Source organism: Penicillium argentinense (assembly GCF_028826775.1).
Source record: "Penicillium argentinense strain IBT 30761 chromosome Unknown utg000011l_segment0_segment0, whole genome shotgun sequence".
In the NCBI taxonomy this organism is placed as follows: domain Eukaryota; kingdom Fungi; phylum Ascomycota; class Eurotiomycetes; order Eurotiales; family Aspergillaceae; genus Penicillium; species Penicillium argentinense.
The window spans coordinates 2,854,246-2,866,820 of record NW_026622670.1 but is presented as its reverse complement, the minus strand read 5'-3'; the positions used below and the strand labels follow the sequence as shown (position 1 = coordinate 2,866,820).

General features: G+C 51.3%; 6 protein-coding genes across 6 annotated transcripts; 4 read left to right on the top strand and 2 right to left on the bottom strand.

The window, feature by feature from the left end:
• Positions 1–779: 779 nt before the first annotated feature.
• N7532_012080 (PHD finger protein) lies at positions 780–1,232 on the top strand (the record flags this gene model as incomplete). The annotated part of the gene is made up of 1 exon (XM_056624571.1): positions 780–1,232. The coding sequence occupies one exon, from the start codon at positions 780–782 to the stop codon at positions 1,230–1,232; it is 453 nt and encodes a 150-aa protein (XP_056469559.1).
• A 1,059-nt stretch (positions 1,233–2,291) lies between these two features.
• On the top strand, positions 2,292–4,917 carry N7532_012079 (glycoside hydrolase family 92 protein; the record flags this gene model as incomplete). The annotated part of the gene is made up of 5 exons (XM_056624570.1): positions 2,292–2,442; positions 2,500–2,642; positions 2,701–3,527; positions 3,586–4,269; positions 4,335–4,917. The coding sequence occupies 5 exons, from the start codon at positions 2,292–2,294 to the stop codon at positions 4,915–4,917; spliced, it is 2,388 nt and encodes a 795-aa protein (XP_056469558.1).
• A 632-nt stretch (positions 4,918–5,549) lies between these two features.
• N7532_012078 (fungal specific transcription factor domain-containing protein) lies at positions 5,550–7,633 on the top strand (the record flags this gene model as incomplete). Its single annotated transcript, XM_056624569.1, has 3 exons — positions 5,550–6,018; positions 6,076–6,767; positions 6,839–7,633. 3 exons carry the CDS (start codon positions 5,550–5,552, stop codon positions 7,631–7,633), a joined length of 1,956 nt encoding a protein of 651 aa, XP_056469557.1.
• Positions 7,634–7,895: 262 nt separating this feature from the next.
• On the bottom strand, positions 7,896–8,902 carry N7532_012077 (SDR family oxidoreductase; the record flags this gene model as incomplete). Its single annotated transcript, XM_056624568.1, has 5 exons — positions 7,896–7,979; positions 8,033–8,230; positions 8,284–8,658; positions 8,714–8,772; positions 8,827–8,902. The coding sequence occupies 5 exons, from the start codon at positions 8,900–8,902 to the stop codon at positions 7,896–7,898; spliced, it is 792 nt and encodes a 263-aa protein (XP_056469556.1).
• Positions 8,903–9,375: 473 nt separating this feature from the next.
• On the bottom strand, positions 9,376–11,124 carry N7532_012076 (uncharacterized protein; the record flags this gene model as incomplete). Its single annotated transcript, XM_056624567.1, has 4 exons — positions 9,376–10,035; positions 10,098–10,329; positions 10,389–10,902; positions 10,980–11,124. 4 exons carry the CDS (start codon positions 11,122–11,124, stop codon positions 9,376–9,378), a joined length of 1,551 nt encoding a protein of 516 aa, XP_056469555.1.
• A 442-nt stretch (positions 11,125–11,566) lies between these two features.
• On the top strand, positions 11,567–12,482 carry N7532_012075 (L-xylulose reductase; the record flags this gene model as incomplete). Its single annotated transcript, XM_056624566.1, has 3 exons — positions 11,567–11,836; positions 11,884–12,138; positions 12,195–12,482. The coding sequence occupies 3 exons, from the start codon at positions 11,567–11,569 to the stop codon at positions 12,480–12,482; spliced, it is 813 nt and encodes a 270-aa protein (XP_056469554.1).
• Between the last annotated feature and the right edge of the window lie 93 nt (positions 12,483–12,575).

The following is a 12,575-nucleotide window of genomic DNA, read 5'->3' as shown; positions in this document are numbered from 1 at the left end:
AGAAATGCTTATGTCATCAAGCGGCCTCGGCAAAGACTCGGCGGTTGATCGGCAGCGCTATTGATGCCTTGCTGCCTGATTCCTCGGCGTCTGGCCCCGTCCTTCGGGAGGCGTGATTGTCCTGATTTTCACTTGCCAGCAACCGAGACCAGGTGCAGAAATTGTATGCAGGGGACTGGCCGTGGAAGGATCACCTGACACGCTTTAGCTGGATACTCTCCGTGATCGTGATGGGATGTGTTAGAACGATGCTGCGAACATCTCAAGAGCTCTATTCCAGCAATGGAAGTTGGGAAACAGAGGGTCGGCAGGTAATGATGTCGATTGAAACTGATGATGCTCATCCGGATGTAATCAAACAATCCGGTCGCTCGTACTCGAGAGGTATCAACCTGAACGAGCTCGAATTGAGTCGAATTTACCATGAGTGGATTAGTAGGGATATCCATTCTGTGATCATACGGGTATGTTGACTGATACTGACATCGTGAATAGATGCTGGAAGACCACATAATTTTGTTTGCTCTGGCTGTCACCTTCCCGAGAAACTGCTGGGGTGTGAAACCTGCAGCAGATCCTATCACACACAGTGCCTTTCGAGTGGTACCCATCAGGCACAGTCTACCAAGTTTCATTGTCCGTCCTGTAAAGACAAAGCGTGGGACCGGAAACCGCCTCGATTCTCAGCATCTACAGACCCAAGTGCTTCGCGGGATGCCACGCCGGCCGGAAGCCCGACCCATGGCTTGAGATCATCGGCGGGAAGCGCATCGGCCAGCATGCACAGCTCGCCGCTGATGACCAGACAGGATATCCCGAGTGGTCTTTCCACATCGGTGCACACAAACAAATTCTTGGAGGATGACTATGAGCGTGATCATCTCGAGAGCCTTTTCCCTGTCTCGGAGATGTATACACACGTCCAGGAGTTTCTGAGCCAACCGGACCATACTCGAGACGCTTACAGTAGCCATCCTGAGTTCCTGTATCAACTCGGGCTGATGCTAGAAGAAATCGAATCCCATCGATCATTGCGTCGAAAGGCAGCAACCCTTCGCGAAGAATTCAGCCGAGTCCAAAATGAAAATGTTCAATTACGAACATATCTGAATTCCCGCCTTCCCGCAAGAGAGCCCGTGGTGTCAAGTCCTTCGACATTCTCGCCAATCCCCAGACCGTCTGCGGATGTCAGTGGGAAAACTTGGGATAGCATCGTATTGGATCTGATTTGAAGGAGTCCTGGGATGAGAAGAACGAGGCCGGATTTTAGCGCGAGACCCCGGGGCTTGAAAAGTTGCCGGGCGTAACAGCTCCAGATTTTGATATTGGCGAGGGGAAGTGTATTGACTTGATGGTGACACAATTTCCTTGCAGGGATGTATACAATGTATGGAAACCACGCAGGATAGATCTACTAGTTTCGATCACCATTTAAGATACCGTACCGCGCAGGCAAAAGCATAAACTTCACTACCGCATATTTTCAATGGACAGGATATAATGATTTTATTTTCCCACGCGCTTAATATCATGGACTTGAAGGTACCCCTCAAGTGCTGGTTGTGTCTGTTGCTCTCGAAATGGGCGAACCATGCGGGTAGCCGTGAGGTCCATCCACTGTTGAACCAGTGTTTTCTTCCAACCCTCCCATCCTCCCATCGCACATTCTCCGGGTAATTCGACTCCGACGTAGCGACGAGAGGTTACATGAGAGATGAGGACCGGTCGCTGGTCTTTCTCCACTTTCAATCTCGCTGGGGCGCATTCCCCGCAGCGCGGAGATACTGGGAGATTCATTTGCCCAATTCACCAGGGATCGGCACTCGGCCAGGAACCCGGAGAGGTGCCCTCTGCCTGCAAGCTCTACGCTTTGCTTTGACTGGGCATACCGCTTGCAAATCGCTGCGGCCAAACCCGCCTGTGGACTCGCCATCAAGCGGGGAAATGCCGGCGCATGTTGCAGGATGCAGCACCGGCCACGGCTGCCCACGTAGAGGTCACACCTCGAAGGCCGGGACAAGAGGCGCAATGCGACGTGCGTCGCTTCTGCGGTTTCACTCGTGCCCATTTAGCCCGCGAGATAAGATAAACTGGATCCAACGGAGGGGAAACTGCCGATATGTGCCTTCAAAAAGGGGCAGTCGCCCTGCTGATCGGCTCGCGAGGAATGCTTCCCCGCCATGGTAAATAAGAAAGCTCTAGTCCGGTGTGCAACGCGTTCAATCTGAGCTTCTGAGCCGGTTGCAGCCTTCACTTGTGTGTTCAAAGCACACGATTCCATCGGGCTCGTCATGGTCCCACGATTACTGCCCCGTGTGGAGGCACTCGGTGCTATCGCCACGGTGCTTTGTGGTTCTGTCGCTCTCAACTCACAGGAAGCACTGGCGGACGGCTTTGATGTTTTGGACTATGTGGACCCGCTAATTGGAACGGCAAATGGAGGTATGATTACGTATCCAGAGTGTGCCTCTGTAGGTTCACAAACTGATTTAATTGCAGGCCATGTTTTCCCCGGCGCAACCTTGCCTTTCGGTATGGCCAAAGCTGTGGCTGATACGGTAGGCGAGAACCAGGCAGGTTTTGCCTTCGATACAGTTGTCGTTTCGGGTTTCTCGCATATGCACGACTCAGGCACTGGCGGCGTATGTTTGTCCTTCTTTCTGTAGTCCCTCTATGGACTCGTGATACTTACAGTGACAGTCCCCTTCGATGGGAAACTTTCCTATCTTTGCCCAACCTGCATGCCCAAATGATGATATCAACAACTGCAAATGGCAACTCAATGATAGAGCCACAGCCTGGAAAAAAGACTCGGTCAAGGCTCGTCCGGGGTACTTTGGCATCTCCCTCGCCAACGGTGTTCATGCTGAAATGACAACCACCAATCGCTCGGCGTTATATAGGTTTACTTTCGATGAAGGTTCAGCCAATGCACTGAGTCCTGTGATTCTTGTTGATCTTATTGATTTGCCCAAATCTCGGAGCAATGGCACTGCTGATGTCGATAAATCTACCGGTCGATTGACGGGCAACGGTACTTTTAGCCCTAGCTTCGGTATTGGCAGCTATGACTTCCATTTCTGCGTTGACTTTAAGGGCGCCGAACTTCGCGACACCGGCGTCTGGATGAAGAACCGAGCCAATTTCAGCCGCGAGACGGTGACCCTGGCGGCCGATGGAACCAACTCTCCAGCCACGCTCTCTGCCGGTACATTTGCCAGATTCCATGCCCCTAAGGACAATACAATTCTCGCTCGCGTCGGAGTCAGTTTCATGAATGTCGACCAAGCATGTGCCAATGCAGAGCGGGAACAGCCTGAATTTGACTTCCCGGGGACTGTGGCGGCTGCAGAAGCTGCCTGGAGAAAGAAACTCAATGTGATCTCTGTGAATACAGATGGTGTCTCCAAGGATTTTCAGACTATCTTCTGGAGTGGAACGTATCGCACCATGATCAGTCCCCAAGACTACACGGGTGAGAATCCTTTGTGGGAGAGCGAGGAGCCCTACTATGACAGTTACTACTGGTAAGTACCAGGACCGTACAGGCTTTTCCACAGCTCCATCTGACAAGTGGGTTTGCAGTATCTGGGACTCTTACCGCAGTATCCACCCCTTTTTAACCCTGGTGGATCCTCAGTCTCAGTCTCAGATGATGCGGAGCCTTATTGATATTTATCGCAACGAGGGTTATCTACCTGATTGCCGTATGTCGCTCTGTAAGGGTTTTACGCAGGGAGGCTCAAATGCAGATGTACTCATGGCCGATGCGTATCTGAAAAAGGTCCCGGACATCGATTGGGATACTGCATATGAGGCCGTTGTGAAAGACGCTGAGATAGAACCGGCTAACTGGAACGTGGAAGGCCGTGGCGGCCTCCACAGCTGGAAGAGCTTGGGATACATCCCCACTGATGATTACGATCCATACGGCGTGGGAACTCACACTCGCAGCATCTCGCGAACAGTAGAGTATGCATATAACGATTTCTGCATCGCGGAGATGGCACAGCGCATGGGACACCATGATGATTACGAGAAATACATCGCGCGCTCTGGAAACTGGATAAACATGTTCAAAGCGGACCAAAAATCTAGTATTCAGGGTGTTGATACTAATTTCACCGGTTTTCTCCAACCTCGCTACATGAACGGCACCTGGGGCTACCAAGATCCGATTTTCTGCAGCCCTCTGTTAAACTTTACGTCGTGCTATCTGAACCCAAATGGCCATGAGACCTACGAAGGAAGCGCTTGGCTCTATACTTTGTATGTGTATTGCACTTTGTGGACGTGACAAAACCCCAACTAACACTTTAATTTAATGTACACAGCTATGCCCCGCATGACATGGGCTCTCTTGTTCAGACCCTTGGCGGCGCAGAGGAGTTCACAAAGCGCCTCACCTATTTCCACGAATCTGGACTTCTCTATGTGGGCGATGAGCAGGCATTCCTTCCGGTATATCAGTTTCACTATGCCGGAAGACCTGGCCTGTCGGCCAAGTATAATCATTACTATATTCCATCTCAATTCAACACCACCATCCCTGGTATTGCAGGAAATGACGACAGTGGTGCCATGGGATCATATGTGGCCCTGAGCATGATGGGCCTCTGGCCTGTCCCAGGTCAGGATGTCTATCTAATCACCCCGCCATACTTCAAGGAAATCAGCATTCGCAACGCTCTCACCGGCAAGCTGGCTACTATCCGCAACATCAACTTTGACCCAAGCTACAAGGCGATCTACATTCAGAGCGCCAAACTCAATGGGAAACCATGGACAAAGAACTGGGTTACGCACGACTTCTGGGCCGAAGGTGGTGTCCTCGAGTTGGAGCTGGGTTCAGAAGAGAGTGATTGGGGCACGAAGGTCGAGGATCTCCCTCCCAGTGTTAGTAACTACCATGCCTAAGAGAATTAGCTATACGGGAAAAGAAGACTCGGAAAAAGAACTGCTTCCATGCAGTGCATGTTTATAGCAATATATCTATTTCCTTCATATCGGGGCTATTTCCCACTGTCTTGCGTTCTCTGTATCTATTCAGGTTCTTATGTATCCCCTCATTTACATTTACACTGTATGTTCTAATTTAGAGTCATTAACTCACCACATCGTTCTCCGAAATTTCTTTCAACAGAGCAGTTTGAATCTCACCAGCTTGAAGCCTTGTTTTGATCGACCAACCTGATTAAATCGAGTGATCTGTTCTTCGAGGATATTTCTGCCTGGTCTATCAGGTGTCTACCGGATGTTCTCCGTCGCTCGCCGGGGATCTCCCCACACACCTTCTCCGCCAACATTCAGAGTGAACATACATCTGACATGGGATCCTGAGAAATAGGAGACCCCGATGCCATCTACCGACCCACCTTCACGGACTCCAGGGGAAGGACATGTGAGCCCCCGCCGGCCCACCGCAAGCCTGGCATGTAAAGAATGCCGTCGCCGCAAATCCAAGGTCAGGCGATCACCCCCTCATCAATGGCCTTGATTTATTGTGACTGACTTGTTCGACTAAGTGCGATCGAGAGGTGCCCAGATGCATGCTTTGTCGCAAACACAATCGCGGATGCATCTACGAGAAGCAGAGTCGGCCGCCTCTCACCCGGCGCTACGTCGAGAAACTCGAGAATGAGTTGGCGCAGATGAAAGCTACGATCCAACAGATTATACCCGAGAATGCGATGGCGGACAATCACATTAATTTTGCAACCTCCGTGCAGGCGAGCACCGAAGCCCGTCCCTCAATGAATATATGCCATCCCCCCGTTCACTCGGAGCAGCCTGTCCGAGCGGGCAGGCCTGGGGTGCGGCTTCGGCCCCATCTCTACGACTCGGGCATGGACAGCCACGTCGAGCAGCAATCGCCGACTCAATTTGGCGTATCTTTTGAAAGTTCGCCATCGTCTGGAAACTGGGAATGGGATGAGCGGACAAGCAGAACCTGTGGCGATAAATTCGTTGATGGGATGGCCAGTCTAACAAGCAATTCGCATGAAGGAGGCTATCTGGGTAGGCAAACCTAACGCCAGCTCGGGTAGATTACGGTCAGTGCTAACAATCAACCAGGAGTCGCATCTGGCGCTGCGTTACTACGAATTACTGATCCTGGCTCACATGGGTCGAGGGGTAAGGTCGACGCGGATACAGATAGGGGAGCAGAAAGCTCCAATCGCTCGGTTCCAAGCATCCCATTCGCATTGGATTCGCTCGGCCAGCTGGAGCCTTTCGTCGATGGATACTTTGCAGTTTTCCATCGATCTTACCCCATCGTGCATGAAGCCACGTTCCGAGCCCAGTTTATGGAAGTCATTCCACGGCCGAAGGCAAACGCTTGGCAGGTGCTGCTTTTCGTCGTGGCGGCGGTTGGTGCCTTTGCAGCCTCCACGGACTCAACAACAGACATAGACTTAAGCCTTTTTGAAGCGGCGAAGGCGCGTTTGTCTATCGATGTACTAGAGACTGGCAATACTATTCTCGTTCAAGCCCTGACACTGATCTCGAATTACATGCAGAAGCGAAATAAACCGAACTCAGGATATAATTATATGGGCCTTGCTCGACGCACTGCGATGGCGATTGGGCTTCACAAGGAAGTACAACGGTCCCGAGATATCAGTCTTTTCATGCATGAAATGCGTCGGCGAATCTGGTACTGTCTTTACATTTTCGACGTCGGTGCTATCATTACCTTCTCGCGCCCTCTCGACTTCCCCCAGAACGGAGTTGATGTGGAACTCCCAATGAACGTTCATGATACGGTGAGGACTCTTGATGTATGGCTGAATGTAGCCTTTGCTCTCACGGTGACTCAAACATGATATCTTCACAGGATATTACACAAGAAACTATACACCAACCCCGACCTGCCAACGAGACAACAGCGTACACTCACCTACGAGCCCAGGCCACATTCCACATGGCAACGAATGAAATATACTCCAATATGATATCGAACTCTTTCCCATCTGCAGCTGAACTTATTGATGCTGATGACCGGTTTATTTCCCGCTGGCTATCCACATTGCCTTTATACTTCAAGGAAGATGCCGTTCAAGGAAAGCGATTCCGACTCTGCCATGCGATCTTACGGTGGCGATATCGTAACTTCCGGACTCTCATGTATCGGCCTATCCTGTTGCGGCGCGTGATGGCGCGACCGGAACGACATGCTCCAAGCAACTCGGACAGTGGGGCAGATGAAGACATCGCTATCCAACGATGCCTGGAGGCAGCACGCGAATCTGTAGAGCTAATTTCGGACTACTGGGAAAAGGAGGATCATAATACAATGGCCTGCTGGTACGGGCTGTACTTTCTGTTTCAAGCTGTCCTCATTCCCATCTACTGCTTGCGCAATGACCCGCAGAGTTCGATGGCTGTGGCATGGCGAAGTCAAATTTCCAAGGCTATGCGGACTATTGAATCGATGTCTCGGCTGAATGAAACAGCATCCCGCTGCCTGGACAAGATTCGATCGGTCTGTGAGCCATACCTCGACCACTCTGTCGACGGATGGGGTCTCCCGACCGAGGAGTCTCCGCAGACTCAGATTGCGAACCTTTATTCGCTGATGTGGCCTACCCTGGAGATCGCACAAATGGATGGACTGGATGCCTCCCTGTAAGAGCCCTGCTGTTTCTATTCGGGACATCACACCGTGGCTGATGAAGTTTACAGACAAACATCGACAATCCACGATTTCATGAACCAACTGCCCGGAGTGGAGTGATCCTCTGGAAATTATAAGCCGCATATCATTTATCCCCAAAGTGTCGCCAGCATGAAAATTGACATATGCGCCAAGGCTCCCTACAAAGGGTGTCTATTTACATGGTAGCCTTGATGAGAAAACGAAACCCCGGAAAATTGACTATTTTTATCTCCGTTCAAGGCAACGTGTATCCACCGTCAATCACGATGTTCGCACCCGTCATGTAACTCGAAGCGTCGGAGGCGCAGAATACATACGCCTGTGTTTGTCAGTATAGAGCTTGTCTCAGTCATATCATTTTGTTTTACTCACCCCCTTCAGCTCGTATGTCTGGGCCATTCGATTAGCAGGGATCATGCTGAGCCACTTTTCGCGCCACTCGACAGGGTGAATGTCGAGAATATCGGTTGCAATGAATCCAGGGGAAATGCAATTAACACGACAAAAGTCCACCCATTCCACGGACAGGCATTTGGCTAGCTGAACGACACCGGCTTTGGAGGCATTATACTGAATGATGTTAGCAGGGCATCTGATAATTACTTCGATCGGGACTGTCCTACCGCTGCTTGCTTCTGTGGAACGTTTACCAGCGTGGCGCTGACAGAGGCCGTGAAAACCACGTTTCCGAAGCCCTGCTCTTTGAAGATGCGAGCGGCTGCTTGTGCCGAGTAAAAAGCACCATCGAGATTGACCTTCATGATATCGCTCCACTGCTCGGTAGTATAGTCCTCGGCAGCAACGCAGGATGCAATGCCCGAGTTGGCAATCATGATATCGACCTTCCCAAAGTCCTTAACCACCTTCTGCACAGCGGCCTCAATGTCCGCCTGGTTCGTAACGTCGGCCTGGTAAGCCGCAGCTTTAACATTGCTTGTCAAGGCTATTTCGGCAGCAGTGGCCTCGGCTGTCTTGGAAGAGTTGTATATAATAGCCACCTAAATAGCCTCTTAGATTAGACGAGCCATGTTATCTGGCCCGGGGAGAACCTACATTTGCACCGGATTCCGCGAGACCGCGAGAAACCTCGAGACCGATCCCACGGGCACCGCCTGCAGAGCAACGTCAGTTGTGTGGTGTAGTTGGATATGTAACTCATGGCATACCAGTGACGATGGCCACTTTGCCGGTCAGATCGAACGCCTTGGAGACATGCTGGTTTTGGGGTTGCGCGAGGACCATTTTGTCAGTGAGCGAGAGTTGAGGGAAGCTTGAAGCTGCACGGTTGGTGCGTCTGGCGAGGTTTCCTCTTAACTTGCGAGCTGCACTGAGTGAGCCCCCGCTCGGCGTATGTCCGAAGGGACGGAGAGGAGCCTCCGCGCGGACACTCGACGCCCGGACGGGGACTGACCTGTGCAAAGCGGGGCCAAGTGGTATGACGCAAGATAGAACCGAGCCGGATGGGCCTCGCCGATCGACTGAGCCATTGTAGCCATAACAGCATCATGCAGACTTAGGTGTATCGGGTCGCAATGCTCTAATAAGCGATGGGGATAAGTAGTTCGGTCTCATATATTGTATGCGCAATATAATGGAGTCCTTAACACGTTCAATGCAGAGCGAAAAAAAAAATCCATTTGAACGAAAGAAATATGCAGTATACGAATAACATCAACCCAACGATAAACATCCACTCAAATGAAGAACACCACTTGTTAAGCGACATCCTCTGCATGCTCTGCATGCTCGCCTTTGCCACCCAATTCAGCGACTTTATCAAAAACTTCTCCGCTCGTCACTGCAGATGGACCATCAAATACTTGGGCGATCTCTTCTAGGGAATGGCCTTTGGTTTCGGGGAAGGCAAACCAGGTGATCACCAGCACCAGGACATCGAAGCAGCAGAAAAAAATATAGTAATGCCACCCAATATTGCCCAGAGCAATCGGGTTCACAAAAGCGAGCACAATCAGAGAGCTGTAAACACTGAGAAGCTCCACAGTCAAACCCTTGCTTCGGATAGAGTATGGGAAGATCTCGGTTGGGTAGCCTAACAACAGGGGCGTATAGGCGATGTCGTAGTGGAAGTAGAAAATAAAAACAAAAGCAATTACCGTTCTTCCGAGGGCATTGGCTTGTGTGCTGTCAAAGACGGCCGAGCAGGCAGTCCAGATGACGAAGGAGACGAGCATGCCAGCGGCCGACCATAGGAACAGCGGTCGTCGCCCCAATCGATCGACCAGAAGAGCGGCACTGCCGGCAGCAATAAAGTTGAAAATTTGAAGCAGCCCGTTAATTAGAGTCTGTGTGTCCGAGTCCTTTATACCGACGGTGTCGAGAACGAGAGTGAGGTAGTACGATACGACCGCAACGCCCTGGGCAATGTTAGCCTCAAGCTCTCACCTCCTACTAGTTTCACAGGGGACGCTTGACTTACGTTCCACTGAGCAAAAGCGCCCACACAAACCGCAATAAAGGTCCGCTTGCGGTTTCCAGGGGTCTTCACAAGAGTCGTCCATTTTGTCTCGGCTGCTCGGCTCTCCATCTCAATTGTGTGAGAAATCTCGGCCATCTCAAACTGGATCAAGGGGTGCGAGGCATCTCCAGCAGTATGGAATCGGGCAAGCAGTTCTTCGGCTTCCCCTTTTCGTCCATTTGCAACCAGCCATCTTAGAACTTGTCGTTAGCTTATGCACTGTTGATGAATTGAGTGGATGACAGTACTCACCGAGGAGACTCCGGCACAAAGTACCAAAATACGATCTGCACAACAGGAAACCCCGCTTGGATAATGGAAGGGACTCGCCAGCTCCAGTCCGACTGGCGCAGGTGCTTTTGTGTACCGTATGATGTCCACGAAGCAAGTATGGCACCGAGGTAGTACATAGTCCAGAAAGCACTGGTGTATTTGCCTCGATGCGTCGGGTACGCAAGCTCGGTTATCAACATGGGCGAAGGCTGCACGACCAGCATAGAACCAACACCCACTAGCACGCGAGAAAAGACAAACATTCCATATTGGACTGAAGCTGCCTGAATGATCGAAGCAATTATGATCACGATAGCACCCGACAACAAGGTCCAGCGTCGTCCTATCCGATCAGAAAGAATGCCAACGAAAGGAAGTGAGATCACACTGCCAATCGACTGAGCAGCGTTAACGATGCCGAGAATCGAGCCAGACGGGTTGCCGAAGTAGTCTTTCCATTCGGCAATGGACTGCAGACCGTTCATCAGAGAGCCTAACGTTGTTCCAATGATCAGTAACCCTGCATCTGGAGACCTTCCCACGACAATCCCTTGACCCCATCATACATACCGTCATACCCAGCGACGGCCGACGAGAGGAGAGGAACCAGCAGAATTAGATTGAGCTGCACGAGATGCGGAACATGAAACCAAGGGCGATCATATTGAGGAAGAACAGAGGCCAGAGCCTCGCCGACGATATCTTGATTCTTCATGCTGCCCACAGGAGAATTCATGGAGATGAGCGTCCACGCCCCGGCAGATCGGAAATAATATACCCGCGGCTGTCCTCTTGTCCGGCAGGGCCATCGTATCCTTTCTTGGCCCACTTCTTTCTGGGGTCGCGTAGTTCCCCGTGGGGTTGCGCCTGCCAGGCCCGCAATCGGTTGGCCCGGCGGAGATCGGCGTCCGTCCTTCGTGTCTCAATCCCGGCCTCTACCCTACCCCTGCCCCCAACAACCCCAAATCAGAGGATTGGTTTCCATGCAACAAGAGGCAGTGCGGACGCAAAGCTCCGAGCCTCGGACAGAAGCCGGCCAGACCCCGGGGGCCCCCGCTGATGGAGACAGGACTCAGGCAGAGGCCATAAATGATCGGCCAAAGGCTTGAATATTTCGCTATCGATTGCTTGCTCAACTCTCAGACGAAATTCAAGAAATGGGCTCCCAAAAAAGCATTCGCCGTCCGAATCCGATGCTATCGGACAGCATCTTCAAGATGCTGCAAATGCACGGCAAGGTCACTATCATCACGGGCGGCGCTGGCGGCATCGGCTATCAGGTGGCTCGAAGCCTAGCGGAGGCCGGTTCCAATATCGCTCTCTGGTATCACAGCTCACCTCATGCCGAGAAGCTGGCAGCCGAGTTGGAAGGGGACTTTGGGATTAAGGCGAAGGCGTACAAATGTTCCGTCCAGAACTTCAACGAGGTATGAAGACTCATTTTTGCAGAAATCAAGGAACTAATTATTGCTAGGTTCAATCCGCAACAGATGCAGTCATGTGTGACTTTGGTCGACTTGATGTAATGGTTGCGAACGCAGGTATACCTTCCAAGGCAGGCGGACTGGACGATAAATTGGAAGACTGGCAACGGGTGGTAGACATCGATTTCTCTGGTGCATATTATTGCGCTCGCGCTGCTGGCCATATCTTCCGCAGTCAAGGTCATGGCAACATGATCTTCACGGCGTCGATGTCAGGTCATGCTGCAAATGTTCCTCAGCAACAGGTATGCCGAAACACAACCAACCTCAAGTCTAGAATCTGCAGACTAATTGATCTCAGGCTTGCTATAATGCTTGCAAAGCTGGAATTATCCACCTGGCAAAATCACTCGCCGTGGAGTGGGCTGGCTTTGCTCGCGTTAACTCTGTCAGTCCTGGCTACATCGACACTCCAATTAGCGGAGATTGTCCATTTGAAATGAAGGAGGAGTGGTATAGCCTAACTCCTTTGAAGCGGGATGCAGACCCTCGCGAACTAAAGGGTGCCTATCTATATCTTGCCAGTGACGCTAGCACTTATACAACAGGCTCGGATATTGTTATTGATGGTGGGTATACCTGTCGATAAACAGGATTGCAGATCACATTCAATAGACACCAATATGAGTCACAAATTAAATTACACGCTAGCAAGAGCAAGCCAAAGCTCGAACATCTGGCT